Raw genomic sequence first — 22,195 nt, 5'->3', positions numbered from 1 at the left:
TGTTCTCTGCAAATGGAGACCTGGATGAGATCTGCGGCAAATAGATGTAAAGGTTGAAACATCGATGCCTTCCCTGTTTGCAAAGCCTTTTGCCATCTTTGCAAAAAGCCTCTACCACTGAGAAGGGACCTCTGGAGCCCCGCGGCCGCCATTCCCAACTTCTGTACTGGACGGTGGAGGCCCACAGGAGGCCTCCAATGCCCAGCACGGACCGCTGGAGACCCGTGACCACTGTGCCTGACCTGCATTCTGGGTGTGGGAGGCCCACAGGAGGCCTCCCACGCCCAGAACGGACCTCGAGACACCTGCTACCACTGCTCCCAACCTCCTGTGGGCCTCCCACGCCCAGAATGGAGGTTGGGAGCGGCGGCAGCGGGTCTCCCGTGGTCCCTTCTGGGCGGGGAAAGCCTTCTCCAGGCTCCCACGCCCAGAATGGAGGCCAAAAGCTTCTGGGGGCCATGATCTTGTGCTCAGGCACCCATCCGCTTTTGTAGAGAATGGATGCCTGACTTCCCGCGAGATCAGGGCATCCAGAAGCTTCCAGGCTCTGCGTGAAAAGTGTTTGCACGGCAACAGGTTTGAAACAACGTGATTTCGTTGCCCCAAACCTCCCTTCAGTGTGCTAACGCTTTTCCGCTATGAGCCTGGAAGCCTTTGAAGGAGACTCACCGAGGCAGAAGTGGCCGACAGCCCGGTGAGTCAGAGAAGCCGAGCAGGGCACACTCGTCCTGCTCTCCCTCTGCTGTCGCTGGGGGCAGACAAAGAAACAGGCTGGAGAGGAGACAGATCTTCATAAGATAAGTGACCTGGCATGGCAGGATGGGGGAGGGGAGCAATTGAAGGGACCCCAGGGAAGAGAGAATGAGATATTTCAGTGGGTTGGGGGAAACCTTGAGTGGTCTGAAGTAGATGGCCTTCCCCACCTTGAGATACCTCATGTTCACTTAACGAGCCACGCATTCGCCCATTAAATTAGCGAATGCGTGGGCGAAAGGAGGGTGTGATCCCGTTCAAGGTATGAGATTCACTCCCACGAATTCTCGAGTTACGAATGGAATGGGCAGGCTCCATTACAGGAAGACCTGGAGGAACGTTGTCCATGGGGTCGCGATGGGTCGGACACAACTTCGCAATTAACAACAACAACCTGTACTCCATACTACTTTTATCAATGTCATCCATAGCTATTAAGCACATTTTCTCTTCTCACTTTTAACTTTCAAAGATCGTTGATGCAGTTCACACCCATGGAGCTCATATACTGTAAATGGTGTGACGTTGCCTGTAATTCTCATTTCCTGCAATAATATTCGTATAAAATGACTGCCATGGAGCTCTGCTGTCCTAAACTCTCCTGAAAACTGGAAATAAATGGAAATCAGAATAGCTGAACTGATTAGCTTCAACACATGTGCCAATTAAATAACTGTACTGTGTGGCGAGTTTTCCAAAAATGATCCTGCCATGGAAAAGGAACTGGAAGTTGTGAACTGAATGGGAGGAGTAGTAGCTAAGGTCTTTATATTAACAGAAGCTTATACTAAAGACAAATATCTCTTTCCTCTCTTGTACTACACTTCATTCTGAATGCAGCCTAAATATTTAGATTAGAAACATTTTTAAATGCATACGGACAAACATTTAGCAAATGCAGGCTCCAGATTTAGTCTTTGTGCCATTTTCCTACACACTGAACTCAAAACAAGAAGAGCTTTAATAAATGCCTGCCTGCACAAAAGCATTTCTTATGCACAACCACAATGAATAAAAATAGCTGCCTACATGTTTACTGCAAAGCCCAGCACAGATCTGTAGCTTTGTTTTATATTGGAATCTATCCAGGGGACTTGATTTAAACTTTTCATACCTTTGCATCTCATCAGATAACCAAAGTGTAGCAACAGGAGCCATAAGCTCTTCCAAGAAAGCTTTCTGCCGCTGATAATCCTTAAATTGGTTGCTAATGAGGACCAAGGCTTCCATGAGAGCGCACTTTTCCATCTGAGTCAGGAGCAGCTCATTGGACAGCAGCTGCTTCACATGATTATACAGCATGTCAAAGTTGGGCTATAATCAACAGATTCAAGCAACTGTTGGTTAAGTGAAAAACACCACACACGATTAACTGCAAGGATACATTTTGTATTACAAGAAATAATATTTCAAGGTAAGGGGCCACCTCCAGTTCGGTTCTGACCTGTTTTAGAGAGGGTGAAGAGCTTGTTTATGCTGGTTGCGATAAAGATTGAAAATCAATTCTTGACATATTTTTTCTTTATTATATTCTTGTTTTTCTCTTTTTCTTTTTTTCCCTTGCACTTTTTTTTTTACTCCTCTCTATTTTCTTTCAGTTTGTATTAAATGTTGCTATTATAAACATTCTTAATAAAAAAAATATGCACACACATATAAAGAATTAAAGCCTCTTATCACTATCACCTTTATGCTTCATTGAAAGGCCATACGATCAAAAACCATACGATCAAAGGGTTGGATGAGAATGTATTAGGCCTTTGAGAATAATCTCCTTCTCAATTCAGGGATCTAAATTAAAGTGTCCGTAACGGATGGCAGGCCAATTTCTGGTTGAACAAATCCAATGGAGATTATTATCTCTCTGGGTAACTGGTTCCAGTAAGAACTGGATGTGTTCTTATAAGAAACTTTCCCAATTTTTAAAATTTCTTTTTTAGGACCTGCCTTCTTCTACAAACAATGTGTGTCTGGAATGAAAGAAAACTTCCTTGGTCTGATAACCACTTGCATATTTAAAGAGTACTGTCATATTGTTCATAGGATAAAACATGTCTAGGAAATTTGTTATGGATTCACAGCAACTAATTTCTAGTATCTAGCCATCCACCCATTACCGTTCACATTGCTTTTCTCTAAACCAGAATTTCTCTGAATTTCTCTTAATGTTTGGCTCTAGAATTGCAGTCTGCTGTTATAACGCACCATCCACATTTTCATAGTTATACTGCATGTACACTGCAATCTAAGATAATTCATAACTATGTATTTGCTATGAAAACAACCAAACTATTTTTGGAAACACAAGCTAGACACTGTTTCTCACTTCCACAAGACTTTTGACACCAACGAAAGTCAAAAACCAATCATGATTATCTTTTTCAGCTAAAATACACAAGATCTGTTATTTAAGCCTGCTTTCCTACAGACCACAACTAAAGGAAGTACACCTTAGCAAGCTCTAAACCATAAAGCCTAGAAACGCACACTCCTGTGCCCAAAGTAGCTTAAGTTAGAAAAACAGTTTCAAGTTGAACAAAATAACAAGTGAATACCAAAACAAGTTGAGGGTAATCCCGACATATTTTGATGATGGAGGAGCAAGCATGTCTTCTCACATTCTTTACTGCACGGGTTCTTGGTGCCTGGACAGACACATAAATAAAATTTAGGAATAGCATTGTATTCTATCTGCTTTAGCAAACAAAGCTTCTTTAAGTATTTAAATAGAATAATAAGATATTAAATAGAATAATCAAAAGCAGCTTTAAAACAAAGCAGTTCTGATCATTTTCTAAAACTTCTGTAGAACTTGAGCACAACTAACTGTCCTGATTAGAGAACTAAGACAGCTTGATTTCTATCCAAATCTCTAATGATGGCAGAACTTTCAACATGATGCCCTACGCTTACCACTGATCATGACAGGAGGAGCTATGGGGGAATTTATTTCACTGTGTATTCTGCTTTTGCTCTTAACAAAAAGGGACAAAGAACAGCAAGGCTCTTGAAACTATTGGACAATTGGACTTTTTCCCCAGCAACCATGCTAGTGCCTGAGATTTCAAAACTACCTACACAGCTCCTTGTTATGTTTACTTTTATGAGAAGACTGATATTCCCAAGATACTTAATTGTATAGTGAATATAAAAATATCTGTTGTATAGAACTTGCTTTGTAGTGAAAATTCTATCAATGAAATTTGTTTCTAAGGTTTAGTACTAATGCAAAAATGGCGACTCGATTTTTTGATTTTACATCATGTCTTTATTTATATAGTTACCAAATTTCTATACCACCCATCATATTTGTGTGCCTCTGGGCGGTTCACAAATGAAAACTTTATAGTTTGAACGGTCTCAATCCTATTTTCCCTGACTCCATTAGTTCATGTAGAGCTTGCCCATTCAAATACCCTTCTCATTTCACAATTTCAACAGTGTCTAAGAGATCTAATATAACCAAAATGGCCTTGCTCTGCAGTTTCATCAGGAAACTTCATCGTCACATTTATGAAATGAACTTACCCTGCTTTCTTCTACAACTTCAAAGGTGACAGAGGCAAACAGCTAAGAACAATAGCAAAAAGTTACTCATCATTTCATGGGAACATATTTTCTCTTTAGGTGAGTTATTTGTAAAATGCTGACCCCTAAAGTTATTTACCAATCGAGTTGCTCCTGTTTTTATTTTAGGATAAGATGGTGTATTACAAAACCACGTGCATGTTTGCTTTCTTTTTTCTTCCCCCCCCCAAGCAATTTCACAGAAATAATGAATAACATACTTCAGTGAATCTTTTCCAGCACTGCTTCACAGTTCCAAGGCTACACTGAAAAAGCTTTCTGCCTGAGTAGGCAACTTTGACCTCATTCACTAATGAAACCAGGAGAGGCAGTTTCTGCAGATATTAATTCTGCTTCCCTCAAAGGCTGCAATTCTAGCACTTTTTGTCACAGTCATTAAACAATCTCATGGGTCATTAAGCATACTAAGTTCCTCTCTGTGGGACACAGGAATACATCGGGGAAATCAGTCATGTAAATCAAATGATATGAACACCTTACAATTTAAAAACCAGCACCTGGACTTGAGCTTCAGATAAAATAATCAATCAATTACAACATTGCAAATTCTTTCCTCTTCAGTTCTCCGGTATATTCAAAACTCCTTTCCCCTATTCTAGGATGCTGAAAAATATGGATGTATCCTATGGAACATGGTCCAATTCTAGAAATAAAACAGCCACTTCTTCATTTCTCAAGAAATTGTATATTTGAGGTTCTCTACACACGAGTGAAGTTGAGTCACACGTTACAAGTTAATGTTACATTCCTCCCCGCTCTCCGTGCAATTTGAGCCCTGCTTCCTTTAAACACCTGTTTTCTTGGGCATTTGGGTGAGGGCACAGATGGAGGCTTGTGTTTGCTGGGTCTGTTTTAGTTTTGTGTCCTGTGGCTGACTTGCATCTTTCAATTAACACCTGGAAGAGAGGTTGCTTAGATAAGCTAACTCTTCCTATTTACTCTTTATAACCTGTGGCCTTAATTTTCAGCTCTAACCTCAGTGACATACAGGTAGTCCTGGTTTAAGGACCACAACTGGAACCACGGCCTTGGTTGTTGAGTGAAGCAATTGCTGCGTGAGATGCCCACGTGACTACTTCACTCAAGGACCATGATCTCAGCATTCCCTGCTATGGCTGTTAAACAATCTCACAGCAAACGAAACGTTCGGAAACCAACCCACAAGCTCGGAGAACGAACCTTCACCCTCATCTCTCTCTGTGCCTATCAGGGGTGGGGGGGATTTAGACTCTGTGAATGCTTGGATTTCAGCTGCCGAGATTGAAGCAGGCAGGGAGTCCTTCTCTTCCTACCTCTGCAGGACTCTCTAGGGCAGTGGTTCTCAACCTGTGGGACGGGACCCCATTTGGGGTCGATCGACCATTTCACGGGGGTCGCCAAGCAAGGCTGTCCGCCATTTTTTTGTCCGCCATTTTTTCCCCCTTTTCCGGCGGGTGCCTTACCTCCCTTGGGCTGGGACAGCTGGTGGTCGGCCTGCTCCGTCTTTGCCGCTTGCCAGCTATGCCTCGGCCGGTGCAGGGGGCGGAACCACGCATGTGCGGTGCTCCCGGGCAGGGAAAGTCCTCGACTTATGACCGGTTTAGTCCTCGACTTACGACCGGTTGGGGTCGCGGCATTAAAAAGGTTGAGAACCACTGCTCTAGGGAGATAGGCGGAGAGATTCCATACGTGCTTGAATTTCTGTTGCCAAGGTTCAAGCAGGCATAGAGCTGGGTGTCTTTCTCTTCCTGTCTCTGCACAGCAGTGAAACAGATTCCAGAAACCCAACGTTTATTGACAGCAGCAGACAACATTTACCTTGGCAATAACTTCTGGCAGGTATTCTGGTCTGTACGTAACAAATGGAAAGAGCGCTGAGATATTAGAAAGGATGCAGGACAGAATCAGGGGGTCTTTTGTTTCAAAGGCAAGCACAAGTTGCAATAGTTCTATTCCTTGAGAGACTGGGATTTTCTGGAACAGGAGGAAAACGGACAGCGATCAGATATCTTTTTGCTTCGTACAGTATAAGTATTTATTTGTCAGAGGAAAAAAAAAATCACAGTTCTGACCATTTTAACAGAAGGTAAATGGGGTGCCTTACGCATCCATTAAGGTTTAAGGCAGGGCTTTTCAACCTTTTCACCCACTGTACCACTTTTAGGATATAGCAACATCCGAGTACCACCAGTCGCCTAGCAAGGTATCAAAAACTTGATGCCCCCCCCAAAAGGAAAAAAGTGATGAAGTACAGGTAGTCCTTGACTTACAACAGTTCGCTTAGTGACTGTTCGAAGTTACAACGGCACTGAAAAAAGTGCCCCCCAAGCCACAGCCGAGCAAGACACCTGCCTGCCCACCCGGCGGTGCTCTTCCTCCTGTCCGAGGTTTTCATTGTTGTGAGCATTTCTGTTGAGGATTGGCAGCGGGGATGGGGTGGGGGGGTATTTGGTTTTTATTCCCCCCGTCTGCTGGGTGGTTGCAGCAGGTTTTGGTCACTTCATATGACCCTGGGACACTGTGACCATCATAAATATGAATCAGTTGCCAAGTATCTGAATGTAAATCACAAACCTGGAGATGCTGCAACATTCCAGCTGATTGGCGTTTCTTCTGGGCTCAGCAGAAGCGCCAGGATCAGCACCGAGCTCCAGCTGGAGCCTGGCACTGATCCTGGTGCTTCCACTGAGCCCTGACAGCCCTGCAGCTCCACCATCTCCCGCTCAGGCTTGTGTGGTGCTGCCAATGGTTCAGTTCATTCCCCTCTCTTGCTACCACTTTTCTAGGATGGTCACGTACCACCTGCCAGGTGCCAATGTACCACAGGTGGTACCCGTGCCACTGGTTGAAAAGCCCTGGTTTAAGGCACCCAGAATTCTTCAAAACAGGCAGAAGTTTGTTTGTTGGCCACATCTATGTAATGAGGCTCTGGGGGGGGGCACAAAAAAGATACTGGTATGCCACATACGGTCCTTGAATTGCACTGTTGTTATGCCCGCCTTATAGCAGCTGAAATATTACAGGAAATAGTTTTCAGAAAACTTGAAAATAATTTCAGGAATTCAAAAGTGCACATTCGTCTTGGTAAGCTGCATCCCATTTTTTCAACCACAAATAATCCTCAGTTAACATTGGTAATTGGGACTGGAATTTCCGTCTCTAAACAATGTGGATGTAAAATGCAGTATCATGTGACCGCACCACTTAGCAACAGTAATCCCGGAAGCCCGTTGCTGTGGTTAAGCAAGGCTTGTGGGTCACTAAGCAAGGACTTCATTGAAAATTTCCCACTGGCTTCCAACAACCCAAATCAGTGGGGAAGCCGGCAGGAAGGTGCAAGCCCTAGGCAGCTTGCAAGTGGGCTGGCAAGCAGATAGGGGGAGGATGGAGAAGGGTATGTGAAGTCCAGTGTGGCATGACAAGAGCGTAGCAAGGCTTGGGGAGGCTGCTGTAGAGCAGGAGAGAGGATGCAAGGATCCAGTGTGGTGCAAGGCTTTCAGTGGGTGCTGAGGAAGGTGCACAAGGGTATGTGAAGATCTGGTGCAGTGCACTGTTTTTCTGGTGTTAATCCTTGTTTACCTGGATTAACTCTGTTGTTGGTTTATCTCTATATGTGTGAGCCATCAAAAGATACATACAGGTCATGAGATGACTAAGCCAACAATGGACACATAGAGATAAACCACATTTATGCACCATTCAATAAAAAGGCTAAGAAGGAAACGAAAAGAACACATCTTCTCCAGCAACCAAAACCCAGATAAGCAGGGATTAACACCAAAAAAACAATCAAGCAGAAAACAATGCCCTAATTCAGGGCTTTTCAACCTTTTCACCCATTGTACCACTTTTAGGATATGGCAATATCCAAGTACCACCAGTTGCCTAGCAAGGTGTCAAAAATTTGATGACCAAAAAAGAAAATAGCAGGGGTGGGGTGGGGGTGTTTGGTTTTTATTCCCCCCCGTCTGCTGGCTGGTTGCAGCAGGTTTTGGTCACTTCACATGACCCTGGGACACTGTGACCGTCATAAATATGAATCAGTTGCCAAGCATCTGAATGTAAATCACAAGACCCTGGGGATGCTGCAACATTCCAGCTGATCGGTGCTTCTTCTGGGCTCAGCAGAAGCACCAGGATCAGTGCTGCTTTCCAGTTGATTGGTGCTTCTTCAGGGCTCAGCAGAAGCACCAGGATGAGCGCCGAGCTCCAGCTGGAGCCTGGCGCTGATCCTGCCGCTTCCATTGAGCCCTGACAGCCCCGAAGAAGCGCCGATCAGCTGGAAAGCAGCATTGATCCTGGCACTTCCGCTGAGCCCTGACAGCCCTGCAGCTCCAGCCATCTTTCGCTCAGGCTTGTGCGGTGCTGCCACCGGTTCAGCTCATTCCCCTCCCCACTACCATTTTTCTAGGATGGTCGCGTACCACCTGCCAGGTGCCAATGTACCACAGGTGGTACCCGTACCACTGGTTGAAAAGCCCTGCCCTAATTAAGGAATTACCAAGGGAATAAAACCACCTCCCCAGCAACACTGGCAAGGCAAGCTTCTGTATATAAATAGGGAACAAAGCCAACATTCACCAGCCCTATGATGATGTCTACAAGCAAACAACCAAGCTGAGAGAGCACTAAGGACTCCACAATGTCATTAACACAACAAGCTTGAAATATTTTAAAAATTAAAATTTTCCCAAGGAGAAATGTTATAAATAATATAGTCTAAATATAATCTAAACAGGCTTGTATCCCTCAGAATGCTTCTCAAGAGGCAACATAAGTCACATTATGTCAAGGATAACTGAAACAAGACAAAAATCTGGGCCACCTACTTCTTTATCCATGGTTCGGAACATCGGGCTAATGATGCTTTCTAAGAAAAAGGTCATAGCATCCCAATGCACAAAGGAAGGAGAAAAAATGGAGTAGGATCTTTCATTTGTTTTAGCTATCAAGGAAGACAAAATTAAGAAAACTTTAGAACATTCACAGTATCAGACTCTGCTTTCAACAAGAATTTATTGCCATAAACAAAATGTCACAATGAATGCAGTTATAATAAAAATATGTTTTGCTGGAAAGCTGCTTTCAGTATAAAAAGCAGTAATTGTGACATTATGATTAATTGGAGAGATGTATGGATTGCAGAGACATCACCCTGCCAACAAAAGTACAGTGCGTATAGTCAAGGCCATGGTTTTCCCAGTTGCAATGTATGGCTGTGAAAGTTGGACCATAAGAAAGGCTGAGCGCCAAAGAATTGAGGCCTTTGAACTATGGTGCTGGAGAAGACTCCTGCGAGTCCCCTGGACTGCAAGGCAATCAAACCGGTCAGTCCTAGAGGAGATCAACCCTGACTGCTCTTTAGAAGACCAGATCCTGAAGTTGAAACTCAAGTACTTTGGCCACCTAATGAGAAGGAAGGACTCACTGGAGAAGGGCCTAATGCTGGGAAAGATTGAGGGCAATAGAAGAAGGGGACGACAGACAATGAGGTGGCTGGATGGAGTAATTGAAGCAGTAGGCGTGAGTTTAAATGGACTCCAGAAGATGGTAGAGGACAGGAAGGCCTAGAGGAACGTTGTCCATGGGGTCGCGATGGATCGAACACAACTTCGCAACTAACAACAGCAACAAAGTGATCATCATATTTCCATCTTAATGGAAAGTTTAACTTGGAAAACTCAAGAGAAACTGCTAGAGCCAAGCAAAGAAAACCACGTTGTGCACCACTGTTGAATACTGAGCATTTCCCCTCCTGTTAAAGAAACTTACAATTCACAGTTCCAGTATCAACAGGAAGGGACAACTGGTATTTCAGCCATTCCCCAGCCATCTGGAAGCCAGTATGAGGGTCTAGCCGACATGCCATCCTTATCACGTCTCCCTGTTGTGCACGGAAAGCTGGCAAGGAAAAACAACAATAAAAGTCTGACTTGCAGCTAGCATGACTGAAAATTACTCATGTAAACAACTTGGATATAAAATCTGAAATCTGAAGTGTTCATCCTGCAAAAGGAAACTTGAATAAGTTTACAGATTGATCCCAGTTTCTGATGAATTACATGCTGCTGGTGAACTCAAGAGTCTGTAGGTAATATAAAATTGGATACACTGGAGGAACACTCATTTTTTCTCCAAACATTTTTCAGATATACTTGAAAATATCTACTTTCTAAAGAAAATTTAAATAGAAGGCATAACAGAACTTTGCAATAGCTTTCTGCTCTGAAATTATTTGTACTGAAGATTCTGTTAATGCTGTTCAAACCAAAATATATTGACAATCTTTTAGTTGGGTTTTGCTGGAACAGCAACTTACAATTGAAGAAGCAATTGAAGTCTTCATCACTGTCAAAATCAAAACGAGAATATTCACAACTAGGACAGTCTGTCTTGGATGGAAATCCCAACTATAAAAAGAGAAGGATGAGATGATAGGTGAAAACATTATGCACATTTATTGTCAAAAAAAAAGATTCTGGAGAATGATCATAAAACAAATTAATGAACATGTAACATATTTTACTGACTGGAAAGTATTCTGCCTTCATCCAGTCATATCAGAGCGTGCTAGGAAAGAGGTTCAGAAAATAGCTGACTCAGTCTGAAAGCTTATTCTTTTTCCAAACATTCATATTTACATCTTATTACACTCTTTTAACATACCTTCACTAGATTAGTCATGCATGCCCGCAGATAATTTGGGATAATAGCCAACAATACAGGATCACGTGACAGGACTTCGTGCCGAAAAAGAGCACCCCATGTGATCTGAGTAGAAGAACGTAAGAACTAGGAAAATAAAAAGTTAAAGAATCTATTAGATAGGGATTATATCATAAAACTAGAACTCCTATATAATCTGCATCGGGGGTCCCCAACCAGAGCCTCAGAAGAGAAAGGGCAAAAGCCCAATATATTATAAATTGAATAATCCGACTAATGCAGCTGAATTTGAGTATGGTGGGTTTGGCTTAAGAAGCCTTTCTTCATCTCAGACAGGAATAATGAATCCATTTTAAAATATCTGTAATTCATAAGGTCATCACAAATACATACCATGTATTTTAATTTAATTTTTACACTTAAATACTGGAAAGTATTTCACCTCAATCCTATCTATTTACCTGACTGGGATGGGTGGTGAAAGCTAGAAATGACTCAAGGTATTTCCCCAAGTTGATAGGTATTTCTACATCAGAATCAGGGCCCTGTTAAGAGAAGAGAAGCAATGCAAACTTAGATCCTAACATGGTTCAGATGACAAGGATTTTACCTGTTACCAGCAGAAAAGCTTCCTTCCTGCATGAAGCTTTTCTGTGGACAGGAGACTCCTGTCTGGAGTGTTCCACCATACAATTAAGAGCAGCATTTTACTTTCCTGCTCACTTCCTTGATATTTAAAACAGAGAGAATAAATCTTAAGTACGGGGGGGTGGGGGAGATGCCAATCCAGCTTTCTCCAACCTGATGCCTCCAGATGTGTTAAAATTGGAATTCTTAGAGGTGCTGGGATTGTCATAGGAAGCTCAGAACATGCAGTAAGTTTTTGACAGTTACCAGGTGGCTGCCAATCATCCATACTGATTCCCAAATTGGGCAAAAGAATTACCTTTGGAAAACCAGGCTGATTGGTAAGAAGCAAGAGGAGATAATTTTTGTCATTATCACTCACCACTAATGCACACAGTTGGCTGCCCAAGGAACATAATACTTGGCAAAGTCTCTTCAAGAAAACATATTGCTTTTCCACTAAATCTTCACCATCTGCAGTCCTAAAAAATAAAGAAAAAAGCAGGAGTTATGCAGGTTCTACCACATAATTAAGAACCATTTACACATGTTTTATTAGAATTGTACTCAGAAACTGAACTAGTTAAAGACTGTATGATTAAATGGGCTCAAAATATAGGAGAAACAATACCTATGGACACTTGGGAGTTGATCTGGGTGAGAAATGTGAAGTTTACACAAGCACAAAATTTACGCGAAAATTTTTATAAGATGTTTTACAGATGGCACCTGGATCCTTCAACTATGTCTCGTATTTATCCGAATTATGAATCCAAGTGCTGGAGGTGTGGTCATCCAGATGCAACTTTTTTTCATATGTGGTGGACTTGTAAGGTCATTAAGGCCTTTTGGATACAATTATGGTGGAACTTACAGCAGATTTTTAAAAAAAGGATTATTTTTCTTCCACAGTTGTTTCTTCTAGGTATTGTGCAAGATTTAGATGTAAAGGAAATAAATTTGATGCTTTATTGTTTATCTGCTGCCAGATTGCTAATAGCCCAAAATTGGAAGAGCCCAATTCTGCCCACGATGGGAGACTGGAGATTGAAAGTTTCGTATCTTGCTGAAATGGCATAGATTTCGGCTTACTTGAAGAACCATTCAAATGAACAATTTTTATCAATATGGAGAAGATGGATTGTTTATATTCAAAAGAAACATAGTGTGGTAGAATATAATTTAGGTTTTTAGGTTTTTTTAAGATTGTTTATTTCTATCCTTTTTGGTAGATTAAGATATTTTGTGGAGTTAGAGATATTAGTATTTGTTTACTTTTATATGAATATTATCCTGGGATTAGGTTTGGGAAGTCAGGGTGGGGTGGGGGGGGGTTTGATTGTTTATTGTGATTACTTATGATTGTTTTTTTATGATGGAAAAATAAATAAAAAAAATTTTGGAAAAAAAAAAAAAAAGAACCATTTACACATGAGATAACACTGCTTATAAAGTAATATGTAAAGTTTCCCTTCAGGTTGATTCTTCGTGATTTCACTGATACATTCATACATTTTGACAACAGTGATTTGCCATTACATTGTTCTAGGATATGTTTTTGACTTCTCAATCTATTCTATTCTCCTGATATTTCCTCCCAATAACAATCAGATCCAACCCTGCTTAGTTTCCATGCCCACACACACACACACACATTAATTAACTGGGGCCTGTTAACAAAATTGATTTTACTGCTGCGTAATTTGATATCTTCCAACCACAATTGTTGGAAGACCTAAAAACCCAGGTCAGGGACAGATCATCATGGAAAAAATCACTATCATTCAACAATTACTTGATGGCACATAACCACTCATGCATTTACAACACCAGAGAATAGTACTTACTGGGCAGCAGAGAGAATATAGTGCATGGCAACATCCCCAAACAAAACCATTAAGGGCTTGCGGTCTTCCAGTTTTCCCTATTTTAGAAAATACATAAAAAATTCATCATGTTATACAGAAACACTGGAAGTTTTGTTAGCTAGTATATTACACTGAATGTTTCTTCTCAGTGAGTGTTCAAAGCAGAACATTTAATTCAATATTTCCCCTTTTCTTCATTTAAAATGTTAGCAACAGTTCATCAATAAATAACAGCAAATTAAATTGAAGCAGTAAAGTTCATCCAGCACTCAAAGGTTGGAAACAGCACATTACCAATCATTTTGGAGAAATTCTCTTGAATTGCTAGCCTCTACCCTAACTGCCAGAGGAATAATCCAAAATACCAAACAGAAGGAAGTTCATAATAGATAAGAAAGGACTTTTACAGCAGGGGTCCTCAAACTTTTTAAACAGGGGGCCAGTTCATTGTCCCTCAGACTGTTGGGGGGGCCAGACCATAGTTTGAAAAAAAAATAATGATTATGGAACAATGTAAAATCAAGTATAAAATGAAAAAAAAAATGAAACAAGAAAAATGAATTGGTTAATTATTTGAATGAGTTTTTAAGTGAAGAAAATATAGACATTTCCAGTGAATCCACACATGTTTTGTTTGGGAATGCAACTGTTGGTTTTTCCACAAATAGTTTTTGAGTTGTGGGAAGATGGCAGAAGTTTTCCACCCTCACTTGTTTAACGAGCATGTCCAATTTTACTTCAAATGCTTTCACATGTGAATGCATATCACAGATGAATTTCCCCTTTCCTTGAAGTTGCACATTGAAACGGCTGAGTAACTCTGTTACATCTGTCAGAAAGGCAAGGTGCCATTTCCATTCAGCATTTCTTGCAGGCATCTCATGACCCAAACTAGGTAATATCAGCAGTGCCAGAAGAGAATGGGGTTTGTGGAGTGGAGGAGGAGAAGAAGAGAAGAGGGTGATTGTGGGTTCCTTGGACCTCTCTGAGCTTCGTGGCTTTCTTGTAGACATCTCATGACCCAAACTAGGTAACATCATCAGTTCACTTATTATTCCACTTTGGGTCCTAAAACATCTGCAAGAAAACCACCATCCTCAGAGAGCCCCCCCCCCAAGGACCCTTCATTTTAACCCTGAGCCAGAAATATTCTCCTTAATTGGCATTCCGGACCGTCTCAGGGCAGAAGAACCTACCTGGCAAGACCTCATTCCTCTTTCCCAAAGGGCGTATCCTAACGCCCCTATCCTTCCTCCACCCTTTCCTGGACCCTAAAAGCCAATGAAGTTTCTCTCAACCATCAGCACTGGAACCCCCAGTTCCTCTGAGCTGCTCCACCGCCTCTGGCTTTACCTACCTCTCGGGGCTTCACCTGGACGCGGCACCCCTCCCCCCGTTCGTGGATCGGGATGGTCCTCCAAAGGCCGACTGCATCCTCCCTCCCAGTGGCTCCCCCGACCTTTCATCGCCTCAGCTCCACACAACCCCTCGCAAACCCGAAATAACCTTCCAGAAGTAAATTCTCCTCCTTTTTTCTGGTTCACCCCAGCCGCCCCTCACAAATACCTCGCCCCTTGCCCGCTCCCCTCAGACCCATAACCCATAACTCCAGCAGCCCCACTCTGACCCTCACAAGGGTCAAGCCCACTCACTCGGAGCCGTCGCCCTTGCCGCCGCCGGTGGTGCTTGGTCCTTCGGCGACGGCGGGGACGATGTTGAGGGCCGGCGGCACCAGTTTCCTCTTGGCCAGCATGGCGACGCGGCAGCAGCGGCGGAGGCTGGGGCTCGTGTTCCGTAGCGCCTAGCGAGGGACCCGCCTTAGAAGAAGCAGCAGCAGTGGCGTCATCATCGCCCGGCTTGGCTGCCCTAAGCAAGGCCGAGGCTGCAAGCGAGGCCTAAACCTCTCAGCCCGGCCCTGAGGTAAAAACGCGAAGAGGCGAGAGGGGAGGAAGGGGGCGTGGCCAAAGCGCGGGCACGCGCTTAGGCGCACGAGGGAGAAACTGGGGAAAAAAATCTCCTCCCACCAACTCGCCGTTCCGCCATTGGCTGGGGCTCTCACTGCCATCCACCTACCCTCTCCTCACAATTGGACGGCTTGCCCGGGAGGTTGAGGCGGGTCGGATAAAAGGCATGGGGGGCCGAATGGGGCCCACAGGCCGTAGTTTGAGGACTCCTGTTTTACAGTCTTCCACTTCACAATCTTGTCCTATATCTATGAATGTAGTGTATGCCCAAAACATGCTTATGAAGAAGGTAGAAAAGAAAAACTCACCTTTCTGCTGACTACAATCAAGAGGCACTCCGCTGCTCCTATTTGAAGCTCTGGCTCATTCAAAAGCAAGCACAGCATCTCCAGTAGCTTGCAATTATCAGCTGTGATATGGTTCATAGCCACCCAGTCTATATAACCAGCCAGAGTATTGAGTGCTGCAATTCCTACTCGACAATTTGCTTGTGCCTAGAGGGAAACAACTGCAATTGAGAGTCCACAGAACTACACATCTATTAATATGTCATCTATTAACAGTCTTAATTCTATTACTAAAACACAGTGAAAGTATTAAATGCATTTCCCTCACGTCAACTTTTAATGTTTTTGTTCCTGTGAAAGTACTGGGCTAATCTGAAAATATTATTTCCTTTAAATGCTGGAAATCAGGCTGGGCAACCCACAGATCCTGACCCTTCTTTCTTCTGGAACCCATTTCTGACTGCTGAGAAATGTAATTATGATTTTCTGCTTTTCTGAAATGGGGAACACAGGAAACATTACTCTAAACCACAAAACAGGCAAATCACTATTAAAACTATCTTCCCATATTCTACCACATTCACATGTATGGTGCACCACTCTCTTTGCAACCTTCAACATCCCTCCAAAGTGTCAATTGTGGCTCGTGGCTTCCCCAAATTGCCCATTCTGATCTATATGGGGAAATACAGTGGGAGCAGTACCCAAGCAAAGTTATCATCTCTGATAAACATTGTCCTTTATATTATAGCATATGTAGTAAGAATTTATCAAGAGGGGATTTAATCAACAAAACATTGAAGAAAAAACCAATAGCATTAATGGCAACAGATGTTTGGAAAAGAATGACCATATCCTAAGCATCAGGACCATGAGAAATGTTTGTATTTGTTAACCCTGGTTTCACTTACTTTTGATTCTTGAGCTGCATCCATTTTCTGGAAAAGAAAAAAAGTGAATGGTTTACTGAAACATAGTTTGGTTCCTCAATATTACAGTACCCGCAAATTCTCTTTTTATAGGAGACAATCATACCGGCAGGATGTTTCTAAAGCTTTATTTCCATTTTTAGCAATCAAATGCATATTTAAATGAGTCAACAAGATTATTTATCTTTAGTCTTGAGGTTTAAACAGTAATTCTGTCAGAATCTGCAGTTCTACAATGTTAAGGATTACTTTGCTCATTTTACATTAATAATGCAGTAATACACGAGGGAAGCAAATCCACGATTGGCAAGATAAACATATTTTTAAGAAAGAGTTCCATAAAGCCAACAACTGGTATAAATAATAAGTAATCCAATTACACATATTGTTCTTCTACAAAATGACAAACTGCTCCGAGCAATCCATGAATGATAAACAAATAAAAATATTCAACAAGATGAATCTCGTTCTTATACACCCAGACTACTGTTTTAGAATAACAACTGAATTTGATTAGGACATATTCTGGATAATTGGTGCCTTATCCCCTTCTTTTACAATATATATATATGATTAAGAAGACTTCACTATAAGAGAACCTATACCATTTGCAATACATAATCTGAAGAAGTTTCTGTTGCTCAGGTTCAAACACTGTTAATGCAGCACCATTAACAATCAACCCTTTCATTCCAAACATGCCATGAATTAAGGCTGGTTAGTCCCTTTTTGTACATAACGTCCAATTTTCAACATTTACTGGTTTATTGCAGGATTTATTTTAAATTTATTTAAAATAAAAGCAATAAGCTACACATGAAAACATAGTCTCTGTGGATTTGCTATAATTCTTGAGTCTCTATAAATCAATTTTACTTCAAAAGCCAGGGGATGTTTTCTGCCACAAGGATCAAATTCTTTTGACTCTACTTCACATAAGGAGCTAACTGTATCAATGATGTTCTCATTTTTTTTGTCATTCCTGACATCTGAGACTATGTAGTTCTTATTAACCAATGGGGGCCTCTTACCGCACATCTGTATTTATTAACATTTTGCTGTAGTGTATTTAGCAGGAAACTGAAAATTTTCTCCATATTTTGGGAAAGAGTTTGCTGAATATCCCGTCGTCGTTGGGCTGGCAATGTCTGGAAAGTAACCACGTCTTCTGCCAGGCGCAGAAGTATGAACATCACTAACTCTGTCTGGGTTTCCTAGAATGAAAAGCAAAGCAAACCAAAAGGAAACAATTCTCATTACCATAGGAATAACATTTAGTTTCCAGAGGATGACTATGGATTATGCTGAAGGACCGGGCACATAACCAGATGCAATAACCTCAAGTACAATTATCTCCCAGAGAGAATTGGAGCCTCCATAGCGCTCACAGCACTCCCAACTTATACTATTGACTATCATTATTAAGGGATAATGAAAATTAATATTAGAAATGGATATAATTTTTACAAGATCGATCTTCTCACATGAGATCTGTATTTTTCATATTTTAGCTTTTAGAAATTTATTGTTTGACGTGACCTCACCCAAAATCATAAAATTGTACTCATGCCCTGTAAGTGTGGCCAATCTACAAAAACAAGTCCAAAAAAGGTAGAGCAATATCACTGTAGGACGTCCTACCCCTTCTTCAGACAGCGTGTCCAGTTCCTTCAGCATATCAGGCCAATGCTGTGGCCATTCACGTTTAATCATCTCTACCACAATGCGAGAGAGAACATCCTTAATGTGACTTTCTTCTTCTAAAATATTCTGGGTACCCTGTTAATGAAACATTGAAAGATTACAAGATGGAAGACAGGACTATTATATTATTCAATACTCACAGACCTATCTTTAGAAATACAGTATAAATTTTTAAAGAACCCTTTAAATTAAATCAAGTAAGCACACAATCCTAGTCTAATAGAGTTTGGAATACTTTAAGTAGGATAACTATAAAAACAATGTTTTGATTATTTCTATATTAAATGTGACAATTTATATCCAGAGAAATGTAAAAGCCCAGTCTCATACTGTATTGTTTATACAAAAAACTGCTTTACTACATGTATGAACAATATCATAGAGACAAGTTTTATTCCTTGCTTTTATAGCTGACGTGCAGCTTTTCATCACGAATTATAGAGTCTATAACTAAGGAATGATTTAAACAATAACACCTTATTTTTGTGAAAAATACTGTACCATTAAAATAAAATTTAGCAGCTTACGTTCAAGAAGTAGCGAGACTTACATTGGATATTAGTGCCATGACATTGTTCTTCAAAAAGACTTTCTCAAGTCGACCCATAGTATTCCATCGAAATCTAACCCCAAAAAACACAGACATCAAATCTCTGTTATGTTGATTAATAATAAGTAAACTTTCATAACATGGTAATATAAGAGAGATATTCTGTTCTCAAGTTGTCCTATCCAGCTCAACTTTCCCGTATAAAAGCAAAAGCAGTATAATCTTTAAAAGAATTAAAGGCAGTTCCCATTTAACAACAATAACTGGGTCTTGCTAAGCAATGCAGTCATAAACTGCTATATCATGTGACCACGTGAGTATTAGTATGAGTATAGTAGTGACAATCCTAGCAATCTTCATTGCTGTTGTTAAGCAAGGATCTCACGTAACTGTGACCTCCTGCTGCCTTCCCACAAGCAAAGTCAATGAGAATGCCAACTGGAAGTCACAAATCCTGGGGGGGGGGAGGCATGGGGGGGGAGGCTAATAAGCAAGCTGGAGGGTGGGTGAATACTACAGAGAAAGGTAGGGATTGTGTCCTATAGCAAGTGTGTGCAAGCTATTTCATTAACACCAAAATACTGAGTATCAATTCCTTCTAGGAATTGCCCACCAGGTCGCCTTTGTTATAAACTCTAAACTATTATAATGATATTATAACAATATGATTGCATCTATTGCTATATTATAAGATTGTTGCAAGTCTAACTTCAAGCTAAAAAACATCTGGGAAATTGCAATATTACACCACTTGGTGGAACTAAAAAAATCTTACTTCACCACATGCTCCAAGATCTGAAGCCCAAAATGCCTGACAATAGCAGTCTGGGATTTTTCTGCTAATTTCAATCCGCAAGGAACACAAACTGGACTTTTTTCTTTAAATTCTTCGCAAAACTGAAAAGGAATAAGAATTTATTTGAAGCAGACAAGTGCATAATTTGTCCACCAAGTTAATTACGAACCGAATTCTGAGATAAAGTATTATTTGAAACAATTCCTACTATATTGTTTTGAAAACATGGTAGCGTATGGTATTATACTGCATACCAGCAAGTGATGTATATCACACTCTGGATACAACTTTCAGGATACTACCCCAAGGCCACGTGATCACCATTTGCGACCTTCTGACAAGCAAAGTCAATGGGGGAACCAGATTCCCTTAACAACCAGGTTACTAGCTTATCAGCTTCCGCAATTCACTTAACAACTGTAGCGCTTAACAACTGCAGCAAGCAAGGCCGTAAAGCGGGGCAAATCTCACTGGACAAATGCCTCAATTAACAACGGACACGTCGGGCTCAATTGTGGTCGTTAAGTCGAGGACCTACCACCTGTAGCAGGAAGGATTTTAAATAATACTTTTATCTCAGAATAAGCGGCGCACATGGACAAGGCACGGGCAGCCGACCGATCGGGACGGCGGGGCGGGAATGTGCGCCCAAGAAGCGTCGAGGGCCCAAAGCAGGGGTAGGCAACCTTGGCTCTTTTATGACTCGTGGACTTCAACTCCCAGAATTCCTGAGCCAGCCACGCTGGCTCAGGAATTCTGGGAGTTGAAGTCCACGAGTCATAAAAGAGCCAAGGTTGCCTACCCCAGGCCCAAAGGCATCAATAAAGCCGAAGAGGCAAAGGGAGTTTCCGTCTTCTCCATCCCGAAAGGGTGACCAGACGAGGAACAGTAAAAAAAAAGGCCAGCAGGAAATGCCGGCGGCGGCCATGCGCTTCCGTCCCAGCCTCCCCCTACAGCGAGTTTCCTTTCGGGCCGTTCGTTGCGTGCATGCTCGAAGGGGCGTTCCCGCCGCCGCCGCCGCCGCCACGATACCTTGAGGGCCTCTAAACGGTAGCGCTGCGTGGAGGCCGGGTCCATCATCGCCGTCACCGCCTTCACCAGTTGCTCGCAGAGCGTGTTCACGGGGTCCCACGACATTGTGGCCTGGAAGCAAGAATCGGTGGGGGGGGAGGGGGGGGGTGGGGGGGAACAGGAGGAAGAAAGGTGCCGTTGCCCACGGCAACCAAGCACGGGGGGGGGGGAAAGCCAAGAAGCAACACCGTGCCGGGTCCGCGGAGAGAAAAGTCGCAGCGCGCATGTGCGGGAGATCAGCTGATCTTCAAAGAACGGCGGCCGGACAAGCTGGACAACTCTATGGTACGCATATAGAGTTCGAAGAGTGGAATGCCTGGTTTTCCTTATTGGAGGCGGGACTTCGGTTCTTTCAGATTTTTCTTTCTCCCCCCCCCTCCAAATGTTTGGTTTTTCCCTTTCTTCAGAGAAAGGTCATTCCACAAAGGCCGATCTGCAACAGGGAATGCTCAGAAATGGGTGAAAGGACTTTCAGCTTTAAAAAAATGGACCTAAGCTTGACAGGGTTGAGTTTCAGATTTAGTTTCATGGGTGAATGGGGGCCGGATGCAGGAATAATTGTCCTCAACACTGTCCAGGAGTCATAAAACTCACGTTTCTTAAGCTTCTTAGGCTACCAAACGGTCTGGGTACCACCTTTTTTGACCAAATCATTTTATGAAATGGTGTTAGCTTTTGGTTAGTGTTGTACTTCAGGGTTTAGTGATCTTAATTTAGACAATAAGAGTTCCTAACGGGTTTTTTTTTGGCATCTTCAGAGGAAAGCGAACTGCTAGGCAGACCACAGGCAAACGAGCAGGGACTGACTAGGTCAGAGACCGATGTAGGATTCAAATTGGGGCAAGTCAGGAAGGGGAAAACAAGTTGGTGAAAAGGTTGTTGATGAAAGGAGCTGCAGATCACAAAATCGTATGCCAGTCATAAGTCAAGATACCTGCCTATAAAGATAACAACCTAGTCCAGGGGTAGTCAACCTTGGCTCTTTTATGACTCGTGGACTTCAACTCCCAGAATTCCTGAGCCAGACAAGACAGCACAGCTGGCTCAGGAATTCTGGGAGTTGAAGTCCACGAGTCATAAAAGAGCCAAGGTTGCCTACCCCTGGACTAGGTTGTTATCTTATGACTGGCATACGATTTTGTGATCTGCAGCTCTTTCATCAACAACCTTTACACCAACCTGTTTTCCCCTCCCTGACTTGCCCCAATTTGAATCCTACATCGGTCTCGCACCCTGTGCTTCTGATGAAGAGAGCTGCAGATCATTAAAACTTACACTTTTTAACTAAATGAGCGGCTCAGTTAACAGGCCAACATAGACCAACCCGGCTTTTGTCTCACATAGGGTAATGTGGGAAATCGGGGGGGGGGGGAGAAAAACCCCAGAGAAGGCAAAAGGCAAATAGTTTTCATA

The 22,195-nt window shown here is 42.3% G+C and overlaps 1 protein-coding gene across 1 annotated transcript in view; it reads right to left on the bottom strand.

The window, feature by feature from the left end:
* Positions 1-20,848, bottom strand: part of XPO5 (exportin 5) — a 43,821-nt gene extending 22,973 nt beyond the window's left edge. Inside the window, exons 1-18 of the mRNA XM_015818040.1 lie at positions 20,744-20,848; positions 19,691-19,812; positions 18,916-18,988; positions 18,303-18,440; positions 17,693-17,875; positions 16,644-16,670; positions 15,754-15,939; positions 13,461-13,537; positions 11,996-12,095; positions 11,448-11,531; positions 10,987-11,112; positions 10,640-10,730; positions 10,093-10,221; positions 9,150-9,265; positions 6,139-6,294; positions 4,282-4,323; positions 3,309-3,398; positions 1,868-2,067 (exon numbers count right to left, since the gene is read on the bottom strand). Of these exons, the coding sequence (XP_015673526.1) occupies positions 1,868-2,067; positions 3,309-3,398; positions 4,282-4,323; positions 6,139-6,294; positions 9,150-9,265; positions 10,093-10,221; positions 10,640-10,730; positions 10,987-11,112; positions 11,448-11,531; positions 11,996-12,095; positions 13,461-13,537; positions 15,754-15,939; positions 16,644-16,670; positions 17,693-17,875; positions 18,303-18,440; positions 18,916-18,988; positions 19,691-19,812; positions 20,744-20,848 (2,045 nt within the window). The remainder of the gene's footprint in view (positions 1-1,867; positions 2,068-3,308; positions 3,399-4,281; positions 4,324-6,138; positions 6,295-9,149; positions 9,266-10,092; positions 10,222-10,639; positions 10,731-10,986; positions 11,113-11,447; positions 11,532-11,995; positions 12,096-13,460; positions 13,538-15,753; positions 15,940-16,643; positions 16,671-17,692; positions 17,876-18,302; positions 18,441-18,915; positions 18,989-19,690; positions 19,813-20,743) is intronic.
* Between the last annotated feature and the right edge of the window lie 1,347 nt (positions 20,849-22,195).

The sequence above is a fragment of the Protobothrops mucrosquamatus genome, unplaced genomic scaffold, assembly GCF_001527695.2.
Source record: "Protobothrops mucrosquamatus isolate PMUCROS unplaced genomic scaffold, P.Mucros_1.0 scaffold_133, whole genome shotgun sequence".
In the NCBI taxonomy this organism is placed as follows: Eukaryota; Metazoa; Chordata; class Lepidosauria; order Squamata; family Viperidae; genus Protobothrops; species Protobothrops mucrosquamatus.
Note: the sequence above shows the minus strand (reverse complement) of the source record. Positions and strands in the feature narration are given on the sequence as shown.